This window comes from Arvicola amphibius, chromosome 11 (assembly GCF_903992535.2).
Source record: "Arvicola amphibius chromosome 11, mArvAmp1.2, whole genome shotgun sequence".
Classification (NCBI taxonomy): domain Eukaryota; kingdom Metazoa; phylum Chordata; class Mammalia; order Rodentia; family Cricetidae; genus Arvicola; species Arvicola amphibius.
Window position 1 is genome coordinate 34843148 of NC_052057.2, and position 21023 is coordinate 34864170.

The 21023-nt window shown below is 42.5% G+C and overlaps 1 protein-coding gene across 1 annotated transcript in view; it reads right to left on the reverse strand.

The window, feature by feature from the left end:
• Positions 1–21023, reverse strand: part of Intu (inturned planar cell polarity protein) — a 65611-nt gene that overhangs the window by 6419 nt on the left and 38169 nt on the right. Inside the window, exons 8-13 of the mRNA XM_038347584.1 lie at positions 18394–18583; positions 12090–12143; positions 9104–9166; positions 7786–8007; positions 6631–7101; positions 5435–5532 (exon numbers count right to left, since the gene is read on the reverse strand). Of these exons, the coding sequence (XP_038203512.1) occupies positions 5435–5532; positions 6631–7101; positions 7786–8007; positions 9104–9166; positions 12090–12143; positions 18394–18583 (1098 nt within the window). The remainder of the gene's footprint in view (positions 1–5434; positions 5533–6630; positions 7102–7785; positions 8008–9103; positions 9167–12089; positions 12144–18393; positions 18584–21023) is intronic.

A 21023-nucleotide genomic window follows, 5' to 3' on the forward strand; every position in this document is an offset into this window, starting at 1 on the left:
AACAAGCCATAAAAATGGTATTAGTTTCAAGTGGGGCACATATGATATTATCTCCTACCAAACTAAACACTTTGAAATCTGCGGCACTAAACTTCTTTGCGTGGCAACAACACTGTGATCCTGAAGCAATATAAGAGGATTAGCAGCACAGTTCGATTAGCATCCTCATCACTCTGTCTAGTCGACAGCAACCCACTTCACCACACCCTTCTCACTTAGACTCAGTTCATCGTGCTAGAGGTGGTGGGACCTGGGAGCCTGGAGCCGAAATGAGGCCGGCTAATGTCCCATGCAACAGCCAACTTTATTCAGAGCATCAGACAGTTTATACTCTGAGGGTTAAGAGGAGTCACGTGAGTAAAGTGTACAATCAAAAGGGTAAGCCGCACACAGCAGACAAGCCACATGTACCAAAACCATGTTTTTCCGCAGAGGCATATAGACAATTTTCAATAGCCAGTTGGAATGGATAATCTGAAGTAAACTCACTCCTAGCTGCTACACCTGGGAGGGGCACGAAAGCACATTTCAAGAAAAATTCCATACTTTTGAAGAAACTGAGGTCACAAGATTCCGGTCTTCGTTTCTTGGCATTTTTCTCATAAGCACTCAGAATTCTCACATGACTCTATTCTTGAACCATGTTCCAGAAATATTCATTTACTGTTTTCAGTTTTTCTTTATTTTTAAAAATAATTTCTTGGGCTGGAGAGGTGGCTCAGAGGTTAAGAGCACTGACTGCTCTTCCAAAGGTCCTGAGTTCAATTCCCAGCAACCACATGGTGGCTCACAACCATCTGTAATGAGATCTCGTGCCCTCTACTGGCCTATAGGATATATGTAGGCAGAATACTATATACATAATAAATAAATTAATTAAAAAATAATTTCTTTAACTTTATGTGAATGAGGGTATTATATCTCCTGGATCTGGAGTTAGACAGTTGTGAGCTGCCATGTGGGTGCTGGGAATTGAACCCAGGTTCTCTGTAAGAACAGCCAGTGCTCTTAACCACTGAGCCATCTCTCTAGGCCTCCAGTTTTTCTTTTCTTTCCTGCCTCTTCCTCCCATACATAATCTCAGATAGGTCAGCAGAACCTATGAATAATGTTTATGTTTTTCCAAAGGAAGAAGAATTAAAGAATAACAAAAAAGCAAGAAACAACAACAGTTCCCATGAATGTCTTCTATATGCCACAGTGTGTGCCTGAGAGTACCTCGACTTTAGTTTTCATAATGATCATGCACGAGAGTAAATGTTATTCTGCTCCTCTTGACCACTGGGAAGCAGTGTCCTGGGATGAACTGGGATGAACAGGCAAGTGTGGCTTGGTGACTTTGCAGCCTGCTCTTTCTGTCCCATCTTCTCCTCTCTACTGCTGAGCTCCAGGAGCTGAGAGGCCAAAGCAACAAAGCCAGGGAGGAAAACGGGGACCTTTATCATGGAGGTGGGGGCAGGCTGGGATTGTGGAAACAGTGGATGTGACTGCCCCTGAATAAAATGCTTGGTATAAAAGATTTAAAATCATATATTTACAAAGGTGTGTATATACAAGTGAGAGTGATATAATGCATTTATTTAATAGCATGCTTTTAAAATGAACTTTCCACATAAGTAATGACATCTTTTAAATAAGAAACCCTGAGATTTATACACATGGATTTATGTAATCTATTTGTAGCACAAATAATAAAAACCCAGAGACAGATATTGGGGTTCAACATGAAGATCAGAAAAGCAAAGCAATCAAGCCACTAGAGAGTTCTTACATCTATGAAATCTTCAGCCTTAAAAGGAGAGACTTCCTGTCTCATTCTGCCTTACATTCCTCTTTAGTGCTGGGATTAAAGGCATGCACCACCACCACCTGATCTCTATGGCTAACTAGCGTGGCTGCTGGGATTAAAGGTGTGTGCCCATACTGCCTGGCCTGTATGGCTGACTACTGTGGCTGTTTTGGGTTCTGGTCATCAGGCAAGCTTTATTTATTAAAATACAAATGAAAAAATCACTATATTTCCCTTTTTTGTCTAAAATAAAAAGAAGGCTATAATAGAAGAAAAACTATATATAATAAGTACAATAACTATATACAATATATACAGGCAATAAATACATCAACAATGTCTAGTCCATTTGCATTTGGCAAAATTCAGAGAAAACACTCCATATTTATCCTATCTTGAGGAGTCAAAAGTCTTATACCTAATTTACTTTCTATTATAACTTGCTTTCTGTGTCTGGTAAACAAGAAAAACTATATCTAGTCTTCAACTCCCTCAGAGACCCAAGAGGAAAATAATATTAACTGAGCAAGCAGGATGTGCAAGCAAGCGAATTCCAAAAAAAGTTAGAAATGACAGAAAGAAGTTGGCTGCTTGACAGTCAATCTATAGTTCCTCTGCAATGTTGGGGTATCCATCTTTGACCTATAGGCCTAGCATATCTGACATACTTTTCTGTCAAGCAGAATATTATGAATGGCTGTCTCCCCTTGTTTTGATAATGCTTGGCAGTCACTTTCTTTTGTGTCCTGCTTGCCCAGTTAAGACAGCATACTGTCAGCAATCAAGGCAAGAGCATTTTCTTGCTCAGTGGCTTACTTATGCCACAAAGAAAATAAACTCCATGTGGAGTTTCTTTGATGCCTATTATCTTCTCTGAAGCAGATTGGTGCTGCCAGGAGCAGACATGTCTCATTGTCATAAAAAAGAGCTTATATTATTAAAGTATCGTAAATGTCATATTCTGTAGATATCTGAAGTGTTTGAAGATGACCTGTCTATTTAAAATATATGTTTGACCTACCTAATATGAGTGACTACAAGTTTGATTACAATAGGTAATTAACTACTAACCTGCATTTCCTTATTATCCTAAACAGCTGGTAACATTTTGAAGAACTAGAAATTTGCATTACACTGTTAAATGAGTTTATAAATCTACCCAAATGTTTGTTTTGTTGTTCTCTACAGACATATAATAGAAATAGTCTTTTTGAAGTCCCAGTCTAATTAAAAAATCAAAGCTGGCTCTGGAGTTGGCTCCCTCCTTCTCTAAACCCAAGTATGCTTGTTAAAGTGAAATCCAAACTCTCTGTCTCTTGTCAGAGAGCCACCTGATATGGGACAGAAGAAAAACAAATTTTTAAGGACTATTATATTGCCACTAATCTTATAATCCTTTGATTTTATATTGATTCTTTAACAGCTTTTCTTAAGATATAATGTGTATATATACATATATATATATATTTTATATATACATTATTTTTTAAACTTTTTGTCATGATATTAATGGTCATATAGGGTGCTAACTAATTCTAAAAAAAAGATGCCATTTACCTTTCTGTACATGATTTCGGGTTTGAGTCTTCTCCCGGCTAATTGTTCCATTTTCAAACTGTCTAGAATATTATCATACAGAGATCCAAACCCATCCATTGTAATGGTTTCTCCCATTTTTTAATGTGGGAAAGAATTCTCTCTTTTAACTAATTCCTCCCTGTAAGAATTCCCAATTGTCTTATCAAATCTGCTGACAATGTAGATGAAGATGTGAGGCTGATTGCTGGTGCATTGAACAGTAAAAGACTGACTGGATTTCAAGGCAGCTACCTAGTTTGGCAGCAGCCTGAGAAGGGGGTTCAGGGAGAGCCCACAACCCATGGGAGAAATATATATATATTTTTATATATATATATATATAAATATATATATATTTATAGAAATATATATATAAATAGAATATATTTATAAATATAAATAGAAATATATATATATATATATAGAGAGAGAGAGACAGAGAGAGAGAGAGACAGAGAGAGAGAGACAGAGAGAGAGAGAGAGACAGAGAGAGAGACAGCTGTCTGAAAAACCCACAAGAAACAAGAAATTGGTACGGGGCGTGGGGGGGAGTACATATAGTGGGGGACTCGTCTAGAACTGGAAAGTCCTGTGGCATTTGGAGCCCAGGTACTTCTGGAGTTTGGGTGGCAGCTGGAGATTGTTCCAGAGAGGATACAACAGGAAAATCCCAAACTTGCTCAGAGGCTTGGGGAGGAAAGAAAAGAAAGCCTAGCTGAGTGGGGCTGGAGCACCGTGTGCACGTCTGGCCTATGCTGGTGGCTAAAAAGTCACAGGCAAACAGCTTTTTCGTGAATCCTTATCCCAAATGTTGGGAGCCAAAAGTAGCATGAATAATAAAAAACCCAGAGACAGATATTGGTTTTCAACCTGAAGGTCAGAAAAGCAAAGCAGCCAAGCCACTAGAGAGCTCTTCCTTCTATGAAATCTTCCGACTTCAAAAGAGTGATTTCCTGTCTCATCCTGCCTTATGCTAATAAACCCTGAAAGTTTGCTCTTTTTTTTTTTTTTAGTTTTTTGAGTCAGGGTTTCACTGTAGCATTGGAGCCTATCCTGGAACTAGCTCTTGCAGACTATGCTTGCCTCGAACTCACAGAGATCCACCTGCCTCTGCCTCCCGAGTGCTGGGATTAAAGGTGTGTGCCACCACCGCCCGGCCTCACGCACTTGTACTTAGAAAGTATCTCCATCCTTAGGACGGTGGCAGTGAAACACCGATGTATGTGAATTCTATTTCGACATGTCCTATTGCTTAAGTGCAATTAATTTTGTTTTATCAGCTGGTCTCACACATGACATTAACATTAAATACCAGGCAGGATGATTCAGGCAGATCAGGTAGTTAGTCACGAAATAAATGTAAAAGAAAAGCTTATGAGGCTACGGTTGCTCACTCAGTAAAGTGCTTGCCTTGCAAGCATGAAGACGAGAGTTCGAATCCCAGAACCCACGCAAAAACCAGGGCATGGTGGTGCACATTTGCAACTTCAGCTGTGGGAAGGCAGAGACTGGGGAGCCCTGGGACTCATTAGCAAGCTGGTCTAGCAGATTAACTCCAGGCCAGTGAGAGACTGCATTTCAAAGGACAAGCTAGGTAGCTCCTGAGGCATGACCATTAAGGTTATCCTCTAGCTTCCACTCACCAGCATACACAAGCGCGTCTGCACACACACACACACACACACACACACACACACACACACACACACACAGAGAGAGAGAGAGAGAGAGAGAGAGAGAGAGAGAGAGAGAGAGAGAGAGAGAGAGAGAAACCCTGTCTTAGAAAACAACAAACAAACAAGTAGACATCCAAAAAGTACATTACCTGTGGGAGAGAGGTAAAAAGTAACTTCTATGTTTTGAAATACTCTTGGTGTTTTCATTAGGATAAGAATATGTTCACTCCCCTAATGTGGAGATGAAACACCACAGAATCACCACAGGTGTCACCTCGCACTGTGAGCTACACCACAGTTACGCTTGCTGAGTCATCTCTGCAGTTTCTCATGGTGAAACCCCTCAAGGACCACGAGTTTAAAGGGAAAAGGGATGCTAGAAGTTTCTTACTTCATCGTGTTATAGACTTCCACGTCTTTTTCTGAAAGTTCTTTTTTTGAATTTCCCAAATGAAATGGATTTGGAAGTGCCGACTTCTTCCTAGCGAGCTGGAAGAGAAGTAGGTAGGTCAGTTTGCATTGAAGAACAGGATCAAGGAGCAGAACCATTCAAAAATTTCAAAACCTTCTAAGAGTGCTATTTTCGTGATGCATTTGCTTCCATTAAAGACCTTTTCATGCCAATCTGCATCTCTTGGCTTATTCTTTGCTAAGGAGAGCTCAAGGTCAAGTCAGGGGGCACGGTGAAAACTCTCCACCAGTTCCATTATCAATGTATATGCATGTGCATTTGTCTCTCTGCTGTCTGGATGCCTCAAGGTCACAGATGTGTCTTGCTCCTGGCAGCTGATTAGACCTGGGGTATACATAATTTACCCAAATCCTCATAGTCTTATAGCTAGGACACAGGTACTTCCTAATAGGTTCTGCTCATGGCTCCAACAACCCATTGTTTGTGCACAGGGGAGAGACTATCTATGCACACGCTTGCCACAGCACTCAGGAACACAGAGCCCATTTTCAGATTCACGCTTCCTTCTGCCTTGTCTGGCATCACCTCCGTCCACTTGACCGGAAGTTTGAGAACTACCTGGGGAGCCCCCAGCATCACAGGAGTGTGTGCAAAGCTCCTGGGGTGACGATGGCTCTAACAACTGTGTGGTATTTCATGGTGTGTATGGAAAAGTAGGTAAAAGTCAGACTGTCAAGTGCGAACATCTGTGCTTCATGGCCACACTTCTGCTGTTTGTGATACTCGGAAGTGCAGATAATAAGCCTTAGCTATTACAAACAGGCATCTTCCCCCTCACTCTGATCATTGTTGCTGTGAAATATTTTACTGACCATTTAGAGTGACAGAGAAACAGCCCACAGCTAGGATGTTCTGTTATGAACACAGAAGAAAGGCTGATGGATGTGGACCAGGGGTTGAAGCTTCTCTACTTGGAAGCACTGTGGCCCAAACGTCCTAGATGCCAAGAGCTCATGTGGTGGCATCTGGTATTTCTTTCTCTTTTTAGTTCTAAATCTTTGGTTTTCCAGCAATGACTAAAACACCTGCCATTTCAAATAAGGAACACGCTCTAAATTAAAAAAAAATTCTAAACAGTTATGGATCACAATGCAGACACTTGGATGAACGCACACCTTAAGCAATGCCATGCTGTCCTCCGAACCATCGGCTTCTCTTTGCTTCCGTACTGCATCTGGGGTAGTGTGTGGGCTCAGACCAACACCTTCTCCACCTTCACCAGGCTCACATCCACCACTGCTCCGGGAGGGACTGGGCTTCCGTGCCTTGAAGGAATAGTCACTGAAAAAGCTTCTTCTGCATGTTGGAGAGGTCGCTGTTTTGGCAGACCCCTGTAGTCTACTGAGGATAGGGGAAGTGGTCAAACTATCAGCCCTTTCACGTGGTGCAGCAAGGAACCAGTCAGCACAAGACAGGCAGGGCCCCAGTGATGAGGCTAGCCGTTCCTCGATGCGGGAGTCTACTTCTTGCAGCTGATGAAGAGTTGTTCTGACCTGATCTACATAGATACAGTCTGGACCAGGATTCCCAACAGCTTTAGATGCACAGCCTCCAGCTTCTAACAGCACACACAACACATAATGACGCTGCAAAGGAGGATGGGTACAGGTTCAGCTGCCATGGAAACACTTAATATAGCCCATATGTACAAGCTTGTACTAAAGGCATACGGGCATTTGCGAATACTCGGTGAGTACTGAAAACCTCTCTCTCCTTTTTTTTTTTAACCACCATCAAAGCTTCTTGACCCAGAATGGAAACAATCTTATATTGTTTTACCTTGATAAAGCATCAATTCACCATCAGTCAGTTCTCTTAGTCCACAGAATTTCCTAAAATAACTTTCAAATAGCCTCAATTATCACCACCATCATTTCAGACAGGGTTTATGTATAGACCAGGCTGCTAAACTCAAACATGGAAATCCTCTTGCCTCACGGCCTTCCAAGTGCTGGGATTTTAGGGATCATCACCATACAGGGCTCAAATCTAAATTGCTTCATGTATTCCAAAACAAGCCCAAAGGAAAAGCCATGATAGGAAGGGGAACAAGACATCTTCAGACCCTGCTAAAATTGTACACTGGATTTTTACTATTTCTTTCTGAGTATTAAATAGATACAGAAGGAAGAAAATAGAGTGGCACACATTTTCTTGACTGCAAGTAATTAACATATTCTTACTTGTAAATGAGCATGTTTGTTTGTGTATTTAAGCAAGTAGATTTAAAAAGAATAAAACGAAATTCAAGAAAGAAGTTCATAACTCACCAGTCCAACAATTAGTAAAAAGTATCTCCCTTCAGGCTCCTGGAAGACCTCGGTGTCTGAGTCTGAAGGAGGCTGGAGGTGGTGCCGTGGGAAGACTTCTCTCCATACTATCAGCTGGCCAATTCTTTGCTTTGCCGCTAAAGGCAGCAGGTAGTACTGGCGACAGTACGCAGCAATCTCAACGACATCATCCTTGGGTAGATGGCTGCACACCAAATAACCCTGGGATTTAATCACACAGAGCCAAAGCTGTGGGTAAATGAATGGATGAGCCCGCACTTCTAAGAGTTTTATAAACACTGGAACCGTGGGCTTAAGGTATCAGAGCTCTAAAGTGGGTAAGTTAAGATCTGGCAAAATCCAGTCAAACTGCAGATCAAGTTTGACAGCTTCAGGGACCCAGCAGACAGAATTTACACAAAGCAAGGTCACCTTGAGTGCTTGGTAAAACTGGGACTAGAAAAGGAAGCAGGGCCAAGGTTGGCACAACTGGTTCTTTTCTGTATACCTCCTATATCAGCCGATTTCATGGTATGTTATTTATTGCTTTTTAAGATATTTAAAGCAAAATACTTAAACTGACTCAATTCTTTCTTTTTTCTTTTTTTCTTTTTCATTTGAGACAGGGTTTCCCTGCAGCTAAGCAGCTAAGGAGCCAGTCCTGGAACTTGCTCTGTAGATCATTCTGGCCTTGAACTCAGAGATCCACCTGCCTCTGCCTCCCGACTGCTGGGATTAAAGGCATGTGCCATCACCGCCTGGCACTGATTTGATTCTTAAAACTTTACATGGAAGCAGTTACTCAAAATATATGTTACTTCTGAAGAAGAGGCCAAAAAGAGCAAGAACACTACTGAAAAAGGAAATTAAGAATGCATTGCTGGAGAGAGCTCAGCGGGTAAAGGAATGGGCCACTAAGCCTGATGACCTGAGTTCAATCCTGGGAGCCTCACACGACAGAAGGAGAGAACGACTCCTTCAAGTTGTCCTTAGACCTTTACATACGCTCTGTGGCTCATGCATGCACACATACTAAATACAAGAAATTTTTTAAATTCTAAAAGAAAATAACATATTGATGTTTTCCTTTATATACTTTATTCTTTTAAGTACTGTATGCCTTAATATACAGTAAAACATCAATATTTACTGCATTTATAAATCTCTGCGGCCTTATTTCCAGTCCATAGTCTTGTGCCTACACACAGACGCAAAGTGGTAACATTTTCTTCTGTGTGCATAAAAGTCGGAGAAAATTTACTTTAGGTCTACGTGTGTAGAAGTTGAATACTAATAAATATTTCAAACTTCAACTTACCTTGTAAAACAGAGAAGATCCCAAAATTGTGTACAGCCGTCTCATGTCGCAGTAATCCTCGGACTGGGGGGAAATTCACAGCTGATTTATAATGTATTTGTAATATGGTACTTATTTATTTTATGCAAAAGGTAAAAATATTACAGCTAAGCTGCAACAATTGAAATGGAGATTACATTTGTTAGAAATAACTTTTTTTTCTTTTTGGTTTTACGAGACAGGATTTCTCTGAGTAACAGACCTGTTTGTCCTGGAACTCACTTTGTAGACCAGGTTGGCCTTGAACTCATAGAAATTCACCTGCCTCCTAGGTGCTGGCATGAGCCACCACTGTCCTAGCAATGACTTGTGACGGAATCTTAGACATCAAAATGCTAGGGGACCAGGGTGAAAGCCCAATGTGTTTCCACAGCCCCACAACATCACAGCACACGGCATTGGCTCTTCCACGAGGGCTCTGAAAACTGCCGCTACGACAGGAGCTCCTCTTATCATCCACAGTATCCAATATCACCAGGAGTCACTTTGAAAGCACAAATTGGCACAATTTATTTGTGGGCAAGTGCATGATATTTAAAAATTAAACTGAACACACACACACTATTTGAGTATTCCCTCCTCCAGGGATCTAGACAACAGCTGAGTGAATCAAGACATTTTTGTGAAAGTCAATAGTTCATTTGGAATACAGAGAAATTAGAGATGAGGCCACACTCAGGAATGGAGGGATGATCAGCTAAGCCTGGTGTTGTGTCGGAGAACAGTACAGGTATTGGAACAGTGCAGCCATCAAAGCTACTGGATGCGCTGCTCAGCAGAAAGTGCAAGTTCCAGAACAAAACACCACTCCATCTGTGTTTTGCTGATCTGTTTTACTTTCCCACAGCTATATGTGATATGTGTATCCATTCATGTGGGGTTCTGTGTAGTAATGGAAGGGTACAGAAAAGTCTAGAAAGATCCATCCCAAGCTCTGAGAGCAGTCACTGCTGGGATGCCAGTGGGAAAGCATGGAGAGAAACATTTGTCTTCTCTGATGATTTTATCCTCAACGCAGAGGAAACGAAAAACCAGAAATAACTAAGTGTCTTTGAAACTGTTCCGTCCATAGAAATAAGGGCACTGAATGAAGCTGGGCATGGCAGCACATGCTGGTGACACCAGAGCTTAGAGGCAGAAGGTGGAAGGCAGAAAACAGCAGCATTGGCTCTTCATGTCTACTACTGCCCAGACTGGACAAGGCGAGTGGGAGGGTCAGCTTGTTTCCTCATATCTTGCCTTTCCCTCTCTTACTACATTATTCTGACAAACCCCAGATCCACTTCTTCTGTAAATAACTTCAGAATGCACTCTAAGGGGCTAGAGACACAGCTCAGAGCTTAAGAGAGTTTACTGCTCTTGTAGAGGACCCAGGTTTAGCTCTCAACCACCTGCCACTCCAGTTCCAGGGGATCCTAGCCCCTCTTCTGGCCTTTATGGGATCAAGCATGTGCATAGTACACATACATACACTCAGGTACAAACATACACTTCAAATAAAATACTTTTAAAACAGTAACAGAAGAAATATTATGAAAATATATAGCCATCATGCCAGTGTTGAAAGATTTATTCTTATCTAATACAAAGCCATCAGTACTATATTTCCTTAATTGTCTCACAAATGTCTACTTACACACACACACACACACACACACACACACTTAGAGACAGGACCTCACTATGTATCCCAGGTAGGGCTTAACTTGAGGCTCAACTGCCTCTGTCTCCTTGTTGCTGGGATTAAAGGCGTGTGCCATCATGTCCCACTTCATTGATACTTTGAAAAACCTTGTTTGAATGAGAAGCCAAGGAAGACTGTACAGTGAGCTTGGTTTACACGGTTGTCTCTTCAAAGCCTCTTTCAAGGTCTTTATCCTCTTGTCTCCGCCTCTCTCCATCTTTCTGTGATTTATTTATTTTTTGGAGAAGATTTCCCATGTTCCCAGTCTGGATTTAACTGATTGTAATTTCCCTTCTACAAATAGAGTCATGTGACATGCCCTTAACTTAATGGTGGTAGATGATGTAATGCCTCATTCAGGTATTTCATGGGTGGCTATGTGCTTCCACAGTGCAAATAGTGCTCCTTGTCAACCTGCGAATACAGTATCATGTGGGATGTGAACCCCAGCAGGTATCTTAACTGACACAGGGACACCCATCTTCCACTCCCTACGCAGGGACTCTGGACGGTATAAATGGATGGGCTGCAACAGAGTACTTTATCACAGCCAAAAATACAGACGCCAAGGCAGCTGCTGACAATGTACTGCCTGCTGTCCTCTTGATCTCTGTGTGGTCACCTTGACGTGTGGTTCAGACAAGAAGGAAGCATGAATGTCTGGTTCTTCCCCACGTCACCAGTTTTCTCAGAAGTGACCTGGTTCCCTTCTTTCCAAGCATTATGAACTTACACGCTTCAGCGCCCTGGATGCCTTCCCATGTGCTGAGGCAGCCGACTTTCTGCCCAGAATGACCTGCGCCCATTCTGAAAGTTCTAGAACATTCCACGTCTCGGAGGAACTTAGCTCCTTTTCACAAGGAGTTGCTTATACACAGTGGCTTGAGTGTTAACGATATTGTTTACTGACGACTTATCTGTTGGTCTTTTCATTGGGGAGACAGAGGAAATGGAAATTTTAAAGAGTTTAAAGTCACACTGAGAGTTCCAAGTTAAGTTCAGACTTACAATATTCTCAAATCATCAAACCATCTCCATCTCTGTCCTCACAAAGTCCTAGTGTTTGTCAAGTTAATCACTGTCTAACCTCATTACACACTTTGTGTAGCTGATATTCAGCTGAATAGAAAACCTGGGGGCAAGTAGGCATTGGCCAGTGTCAAAACAGAGGCCGGATGCTCTAAGCCCGCTTCATAGATGCTTTGATTGACTGGTTACAGAGAGTTCAACATTGTACCTCTGTGGAAATCCTCCCCTTCTTACCAGTTCTTCAAAGTCGGCGGCCTCAAGGTCACTCAGCACTGTGTCCAGTTCCACCTGTGTGGACACAAGGAGGCGCACTTAGAGCTGCCTGAGGGACTGAGCAAGTGTCGTTCTCTGTTGCACTACCCAAGAAATATCTCTAAATGGAACACGTTATTTTTAAGCTTTCCAAATAGAAAACATTAACTTATTTAATGTATGTATTTTTTATTAAAAGTGGCTGAAAAATGGTGAAAAAAACTTCTGATCAACACAAAACAATTTATGAGATTAAAAAACTGTTTTCTTGTTTTAAGTTAATTTTTTTTAACTTGTTAAACTAAGCAAAATGAAAATCACTATTAATGTGGTTAACTGGTTTGGGTTGTTTCTCCTGCTTCCTGTGTATTTTTGGTCAGTTGGATTCTTGGAAAATACCGACGTCCTTCCATGTCTCTCTCCTAGAAACAATGACTTGAATAAAGTGTTGCCAATCGTTATTCAGATTAAAACATTACAGCAGGAGTTCCCCTGGGATCTGGCACAGCTTAACTTCCCCACAGAGTTATTAGACAAAAATCTTTTACATAGGATTTGGCTTCATTTCCATGGAAATTGCTGGAGCTTTTCCTTGAAGCATCTATATTTAAAAACAGAGTAAAATTATTCTGCAACACAAAAATGTGTATACATACAAAAAACAGTTACTTAAATATGTATCATACACACTATGTGTAAATAGGGATTCGCCTGCTTTTTTTCTCTTGTTTTCCTTAAAGGCTAAGGCATTCCCTGCAGGAATTCCCTGAGTCCCACACTGTGTTGTATCAAGACAACAAAAGCTCCTGAGACATCAGTCATGCCTTTCAATGCTTTTCACACAGTGTGACTTATCACTCACTTGTGACCCACATTTCCCTGCACCTAGCAAATGCTTTGTATTCTCTTGTTTGGTGAGAACCCTTTACCTTGTAAAAAACTGTCAGACAAAGAAGGCAAACACTTGTAATTTTTTATCTTGGGCTAGTCGGTAAATTTTGCTCTACTTGGTCTCCAGGCTGATGTTAGACTAATATGACTAACTGTTCCTCTAACAATACCAGTGTGCCCAAGGAAAGCATGGTGAAAAGACTCCCAACCACCTGGGAAAGAAAACCAAAGGGAGACCTCATCGTATACTAAACTTGGAGCAAATTACTTCCAAATTAAAACCAAATACTTCCACTGAATGCTTGCCAACTGTAAGTTGCCTCACCTACTTTTTAAATACAAGTCTTTATGGGATTAAATTCCTTACTATTTTCATTAGAAGATACATTGTCAGTAAAAGTTACTATTCTAAAATAGTGAAAAATCTCAAAGAAAAGAAGAAAACTTTCGTTGCTCAAACAAAAACTTTACGGATTCTGGTTTCTGGTCACACATGTAGAAAACCTACAGTAGGTATTCAGTACAAACAAGTCAAAAGCTTTACAGCACAAAAGGTCAACTCTTCTGTATCTGGAAGAGGGGCAAGAACACAGCAAACTGCTGACCTCAAGCTCCAAGACACAGACAGACAGACAGGCAGAGCTAGGTACTCATAATAGCTGCATAAAAGACTCAGGAGCTGAAACCCCCAACACAGGAGAACCTGCACTGTAGCTGGAAAGCTGCCAGGGGCTCTATGTGGGTAATTCCCACAGCTGAAAACTCCATGGAAACCCAGGCTGCTTGGTCCCCCAAGCTTTTGTGAGTTTTCCCACCAGCAGGCTAACCAGGTTGCCACAGAAAATGCCCTCCTGACTCTGACTCTAAGAGGGAACGGGAAAGGGACCACAGCCAATCTCTAGAGCCTGGGTTTTCCTTAACAAACCCGCCCCTATGGAGAAACTAGTTAACTACAGCACAGCCCCATGGGATGTGGCAGACCTGGGGGTAAACACAGTGGGCAATAGCCTTCCTCACTTCAGGAGAGGACCACGAAACCTCCTATGTTCCCACGTAGGAGGGAGATGCCCAGCTCTGGCTCATGCTAGCTAGCCAGCCTGTTCAAGCAGAGTGGAGAAGAAACCTGACAAACAATGCTAAGGCCCGTAGTCCACCAACCTCCAGGCTCACTAAGGGCTGAGCCCTAACCACGAGCCAGGAACACTTCCCCACCTCCTCAACAGGGCCTTCAGCTAGTGGTCCATCCCCATGTAGATGTCCAAATACCAAGAAAACAAATCACAAGGCACCAATCAGCGATCCCACATATTTAGGACAGAAAGTATCAGATAAGACATGGCTAAAACGAGACAAGGTGAAGGCGCTGGAATTAACAGTCAGGAAATTTAAAAGAAAACGACTGAGACACCATGCAAGAAAAGCAGACAAGGCAAGCTGAGATGGAGTCCCTGTGGAAGAACCAAGGGGAAGTGCACTGTGGAAATCACAGAGCAGAAAGGAAGGCTTTGAGGGCAGAGCTGTGACTGGGTGTGACCGAGGCCAGGACGCCTGCATCACACAGTGTTCTTTATGGGGACTGGGGTTAGACGGAAAGGTGTACTGTGGCTAAAAGCAGAAAAAAAAAAGAAGCAAAGTTGCATGAAAATTATCACTACGAAGAACAGAAAGCAAACAGAAGATAAGGGGATGAACATGGAACAATGACAGCAAAGAGAAACCACACCAAGTATGACTATCATTTCTCTTAAATTCATCTTATGATTCTTGTTAATATAATTAACTACACACAGGAGGAATTTAAAACTATTTGTTGTGTGATTTTTTTTTTTTTGATGGCATTCTGACAATAAAGTTTGCTTTGAGTCAAGAGGGCAGAGCTAGTCACCAGTTGACCAAAATTAATCACAGAGGTCTTGGAGGACTGAGGACAGATAGGAAACAGGAAGTAGTAAGGCAGGGCCGAGAAAGGCTTTTTGGACTGAGGAAGAGTGGAGGTTGGTGGCTTCTCCGTTCTTCTCTGATCATTCAGGTTTTTACCCCACATCTGACTCCTGATTTTTTTTCGATAAAGAATAATTAGATAAATACTTCAACTATTTTTTCAGTGCTAGGAACAAACTCAGGCCCTCACAATGCTAGGCAAGTGCTAGCTCTATCACAACACAAAAGGAAACCAGACCAACTTCTATGACTAACACAGATGCAAAAATTCACAACAAAGTAGTACTAAGAAGGTCTGACAATATGGCTCAACAGGTAAAGGTACTTGCTGACAAGCCCGAGGATCTGAGTTCAATCCCTGGAACCTCAATAGAGGAGGAAAAGAACTGACCCCTGCTCCCCAAGTTGTCTTCCGACTTCTGCAAATGCACCTCTAGCACTCACGTGCAAAAGTCACTCACTAACCTCATACACCATGACCACACTGGTTTCATTCCAGGAATTCAGGGTTGGTTTAGCATTCAAACCAGTAAGTGAGATCCATTGCCTAAACAGACTCAAAGACAGAAACCACAGGATCATCTCATTAGCTACAGAAAAGACCTTTGATAAAGTTCAATATCCTTTCCTGATAAAAAAAACACTGAAGCAATTAGGAATAGGAGGGACATATCTCAGCAACATAAAAACTACATACAACGAATTTACAGCCAACGTTATATTCAAAGTGGGGAAAATGGAAAGTATTTCTTTCTTTCTTTCTTTTTCTTTTTTTTTTTTTTTTTTTATCTTCGAGACAGGGTTTCTCTGTAGTTATTGGTGCCTGTCCTGAAACTAACTCTTGTAGACCAGGCTAGCCTCGAACTCACAGAGATCCGCCTGCCTCTGCCTCCCAAGTGCTGGGATTAAAGGCGTGCACCACCGCTGCCCGGCTGAAAGCATTTCTTTTGCAGTTAGGAAGAGGCAAGGGTGCCCATTCTCACTACTCTAATTCACTAAAGTATTCAAAGTCTTATTTAAAGAAATAGGACCAGAGGAAAAAAATAAAAGGTATACACACAGGAAAGAAAGCAGCTGAGTGCCCCTACCTAGAAATGACATCATTCTGTACTTAAAATGACCCCAATGATTCGACCACAAAGTGCTTAAGAATGATGAGCCACCTCCTGGCAAGTCAAAAATGGAAAACTAACATGCACGGGTCCAAGACTCTACAGCAATAGCCAACAAGCCAAGAAAGAAAGATAACAGGAACAAAACTAACCAAGGAAGAGAAAGCAAAAGACAGGGACTGAAAAGAAGCCTCAGAAGTCAGGGCTCTCACGCTCATGTGTGCATTGCTAGATTTAAAGTCACTTTGGTGGGTCACACATGTCTGGGAAGTTAATGGTTTCTTCTAGATTCTCTAGTGTTTTGTAATATGGGTTTCCCAAGTATTTCCTAATTATCCTCTGAATTTGTAAGAATTTGCAATATCCCACTTTTTATCTCAATCTGTTAATTTGGATCTTTTCTTTCTTCAGCAAACTTTGCTAGTTAGTGTTTTGTCAACCTTGACCGTCTCTTCAGGTATTTCTACCGCTTCCTTTGTGACTTCCTGAAGCTTATCTCTTTCTGTTCTCGGGGGGAGTCTATTCTGTTATCAGGTTACAAAAAGCCAATTACAAAGTCCATCATGTAGCCCAGAAATTCAATGCAAGCTAAACACATTGACCCTAAAATCATTATTACCTCTACCATCGGGTAGAGGGACCAATGGTAGAAGGATGGGCTATATACTATGAAAATCAGGTTTCTTCAATAAACCAATTATGAAACAGGGGCAGGAACCTGAGTGACTCTTAGCCTGGAAGCCAGCGCTCACTGGTGCCCTCTGATAACAAAGGACATGGGGGACTCCAGCCTCTCCATGGTTAAAAGACCCCCAGTAGGTGTGAGACAGGCTTAGGAGCCAGGGTTCTTCTATCTTAAAGGCATGCTATCTAGTCAAGTTTTCTCTTTGAAAGCACTGGCGATTTAGAAAGATGAGGTCGGGGATATAGCTCAGTGCCAGAACGCTGGACCAGCACACCTGGGCTCCCAGGCTCAAGTTCCAGGACTAAGGAAATGGTGATGGCAGCCTGAGACTCATGATTCACAGAACCAAGGACCAACCAAATAAAAGACCAGAAGGCAAAGTGTCCTGTACACGTGTGCTGATACCCAATTCCTTACAACTATGGTCCGAGAAATGGACCATCCACAATTGTAACTGAAGTTGCAGTGAGCACTACCGTTCCCCATCTCATCTTGACATGCTGACTTAAAAGATCGGCAGTAAACCATCATTCACTTAGGGCTTCAGGAAGAACAGAATCTTGAGTAGGTTTTTCCGGCAACACAGTCTGGATCTCTTCATGAATTTACAATGCCACCTCGTTCACTACTGAGACAATGCTGTAAGTAAAGGAATTACACCGCGGACCACACTGACGGCTCCTGGAGTGATCGTACCAGTTGTGTAAAGTTGTAAGTACTGGACAGCCATGGTGTCATACTGGACACACCAGACCAGAACAAAGCCCAGTGTCGGGAAACTACGTGTGGAACCATCCAAAGATAAAACATATATGTTCATGGGAGAGACCTGAAGATATGGCTCAGCAGTAGAACATATGCTTAGTTAGGATGCAAAGGCCCAGGCTTCACCCTCAGCATCAAACACAAAAGAATTATTTTGCTGTCAGTGGACCTTGCATTGTTATTGAGACTATCCCTTAATAGAGACCACCAAAGAATCTGTTTAGTTACAGTCTTTTACCAGCACTAAACAAAGTAACAGTCCCCAGATGCTCGTCTGTCTGAGAAGAAGCCCACCTGTAATATGGACAGAAACATAAAGCTGACCTTGTATTGTAAAGTCATAGTCACAAAATTGCCAAGTGAGACACATGGCCTAGATTTCTGGAAAGAATTCTGAGTTTGAAAAGCTTAAATATAAAATATGACGAGAGAACCAATTTCTATTTTTAAAGGACCACTGGTTGAAGTTTATATCACTGGATCTCCTACGTCAGCAGCTGCTTCATTTGTTACCTGTAATACTGAAGCACACACACACGCACACACAAACACACACACATGCACGCACATGCACACGCACGCACACACACACGCACACACAAACACACACACGCATGCACACACACACACACACACGCACGCACATGCACACGCATGCACACACACAAAGAGATAGGGAGAAGAGGGCCAGCGAGCTCAATCCTGGAACATAAACAGAGGTGGAGAAAGGGACCGAAGCATACCAACCAATCCTCTGACCTCTACACACCACGGCAACAGGTCTTCCTCATTTAGTACGTTTTTAAAAATTATTTTAAAAAGAAAATGAGACCGCTCAAGGATTAGAAGGAGGCAGATGGTTCCGATTCTTATCCAGGACCCCTAAGATTACCTTGAGCTCCTGTGGAAGTGTGAGCCAACGCACTCCAGGGAGGCTGTCCAAAAGCACAGCACTGGCTGCATCGTACTGTTGAGCACTGGGGCTGGCGCTGAGATGCAACTTGTCAGGTTGAAGAGCTCGTTGAAAGAACAAGCTGAAGAAATGATCCAAGCGAGGAGTGTTCTCAACCTGGCAAAAGGCACTGAAGAAACAGGAGCTGTTGTAGGTTGTTTTACTCTTTTGATTCTTTGCCACTTTGGGGGGGGCTGCCACCCAGCTCCCAAATAATCACATAAAGAGAATTAATTCTTATAAATGCCCACCCTTACTTAGCTTGGCTTACTTCTAGCCAGCCTTTCTTAACTTAAATTATCCCATCGACCTTTTGCCTCTGGGCTTTTTCCTTTCTTTATTTCTGACTTTCTTCCTTTCACTCATGCTCTGTGGCTGGGTGATCGACCCTTCTTTTCTCGCTCCTTGATCTCTGTCACTTCTTGATCCTCTCCCAGATTTCTCCTATTTATTCTTCTTGCCTGCCAGCCCCGCCTATCCTTTCTCCTGCCTCGCTATTGGCCGTTCAGCTCCATATTAGACCAATCAGGGGTTTTAGACAGGCATAGCAACACAGCTTCACAGAGTTAAACAAATGCAACATAAAAAAATGTAACACAGTTGGGTGGTGGTGGCGCACGCCTTTAATCCCAGCATTTGGGAGGCAGAGGCAGGCGGATCTCTGTGAGTTCGAGATCAGCCTGGTCTATAAGAGCTAGTTCCAGGACAGGCTCCAAAGATACAGAAAAACCCTGTCTCAAAAAAACCACACACACACACACACATACACACATACACCACACCACATCTTTGCAGCATTAAACAAATGATCCACAGCATAAACAAATGTAACACATCTTAAGTTAATATTCCACAACAAGGAGCTGGAAATGAGAACAACCCGTGGAGAGGTCCATCGCCTCCTGCAGTAGTTCAAGGGATGGGCGCCATTCCTGCATGGAAGCTCTCTTGCTCTCTTCCTCCCGGTCACTTAGTTACAGCTATTGTGGTGTGACTGGGGAGAGTTAAGAAATCCAACCCACCTACAAATTACCTAGTACTCAGAACACACAACTTCCTATGGTGCTTACTATGAGTACCCAATACACGGAAGAGAAGGAGCTAAGTTATTTTTCTCCTCAACTGAGGGCACAAGCATTGGAAGGAGGGAGGCAGGGGTAGAGAAAGGGAGGGGACTGGAGAGATTAAACAGCTGATTTTAGACATGCGAAAATAATCCAGCATTAATCGTGACTATTCCTTGGAACAGCTCAGAAGGTGACACAAGGGCTGGCTCGTATCCTACCAAAGTGACAGGCACTGATTCAACTGATTCATCCTGCAAGTGTGTCCTTCGTTCTGTCCCGAGTCTCTTTGCTGGGAGTGCAGCAATAAAATCAACACAAAAAACAATGAGCTCCTATGAAGCACACATTCTGAGGGAATGAGGCAAGGGGATGATGGGAGTGGGGATGGGTGCTAGAACTGGTCATGGTTTTATTTTAAAGAGCGGATCGTATGGCATTGCCCAGGCTGGCCTAAGCTTGTGAGGTCACGTGCTCCTTCAGTAACACAAAGAGCTGGGGCTATAGGTGTGCAACTTTGCACTCAGTCCGTTTGCTGTTTTAGAGTAAATGACTAAGATTAAAGACTGAGAAAAACCATTAAGCACAATACAGCAAAGTTCGAAGTCTACTATAACTTTCAAAAGGTGATTAATAGCACAGTCTCATTCCTCATTGGTTACAATCAAAGTAGTAAACAGCGAAGGCACTGTGTCTGAACGACCAGCCTTTTGCACCTCTTTCAAACAATTGTGTTGGGAGGGTTGTGCTTCCTCACAGGTTCCTGCAGTGGAGAATGTAACCAACAGAATGATTGATATGACAGGAGTCCATCCTCGATGCCCTGAGCACGGTGACAATGAAGTCTCATCACAGATCAGCAGAGGGATACCACCGTGTTTGGAAGAATGCATAAAAACTGTCTTTCAGTTTCTATTCTGGTATGCAAAGCAGAGGTACCACACTTGAGACCCCAGAAGCACTGGAACTTGCAGAAATTCCACTGGAGAAAAATGCTTCCCATTGATGATTCTGTGCATTTTAATGATTAACAGTTACCTCTATTTTTCCCCTTCAAGTTAATAAATATGTATCACATTATATTATAAGGTTAAGAACAACTGGCCAAAGGGCCAAGAATAAGTGATGGTTGAGTGCCTGGCCCTCAGTGGGACAGTGGGCCTAGAATCAAAGGGAAGAAGGGAAGAGTCAGAGCATGGAGGGACACGTGCACAAAAAGACTGGGTACAACAGGACCATTGCACCTGTGAACTTATTACAGCTATGGCTGTCTGCACCGGCCTTTACAAGACTGGGTTCACAGACATTTCGTCAGAGGTGGGGAGCGGCCCATAAGGGACTACTGGCACGTGATGGTTTCTTCAGTGGTGTAGCTACTGAAAAGTTGCCCATGCTCCAGAAAATAATCCCTGGCAGTGCTCATGCAGCAAACCTAATAACCCAGTGGGTCACAGGACACACGAGCTTGTGTGTGTGGTGGGGGGCGGGGAGGTTTCAGGAGAAGAG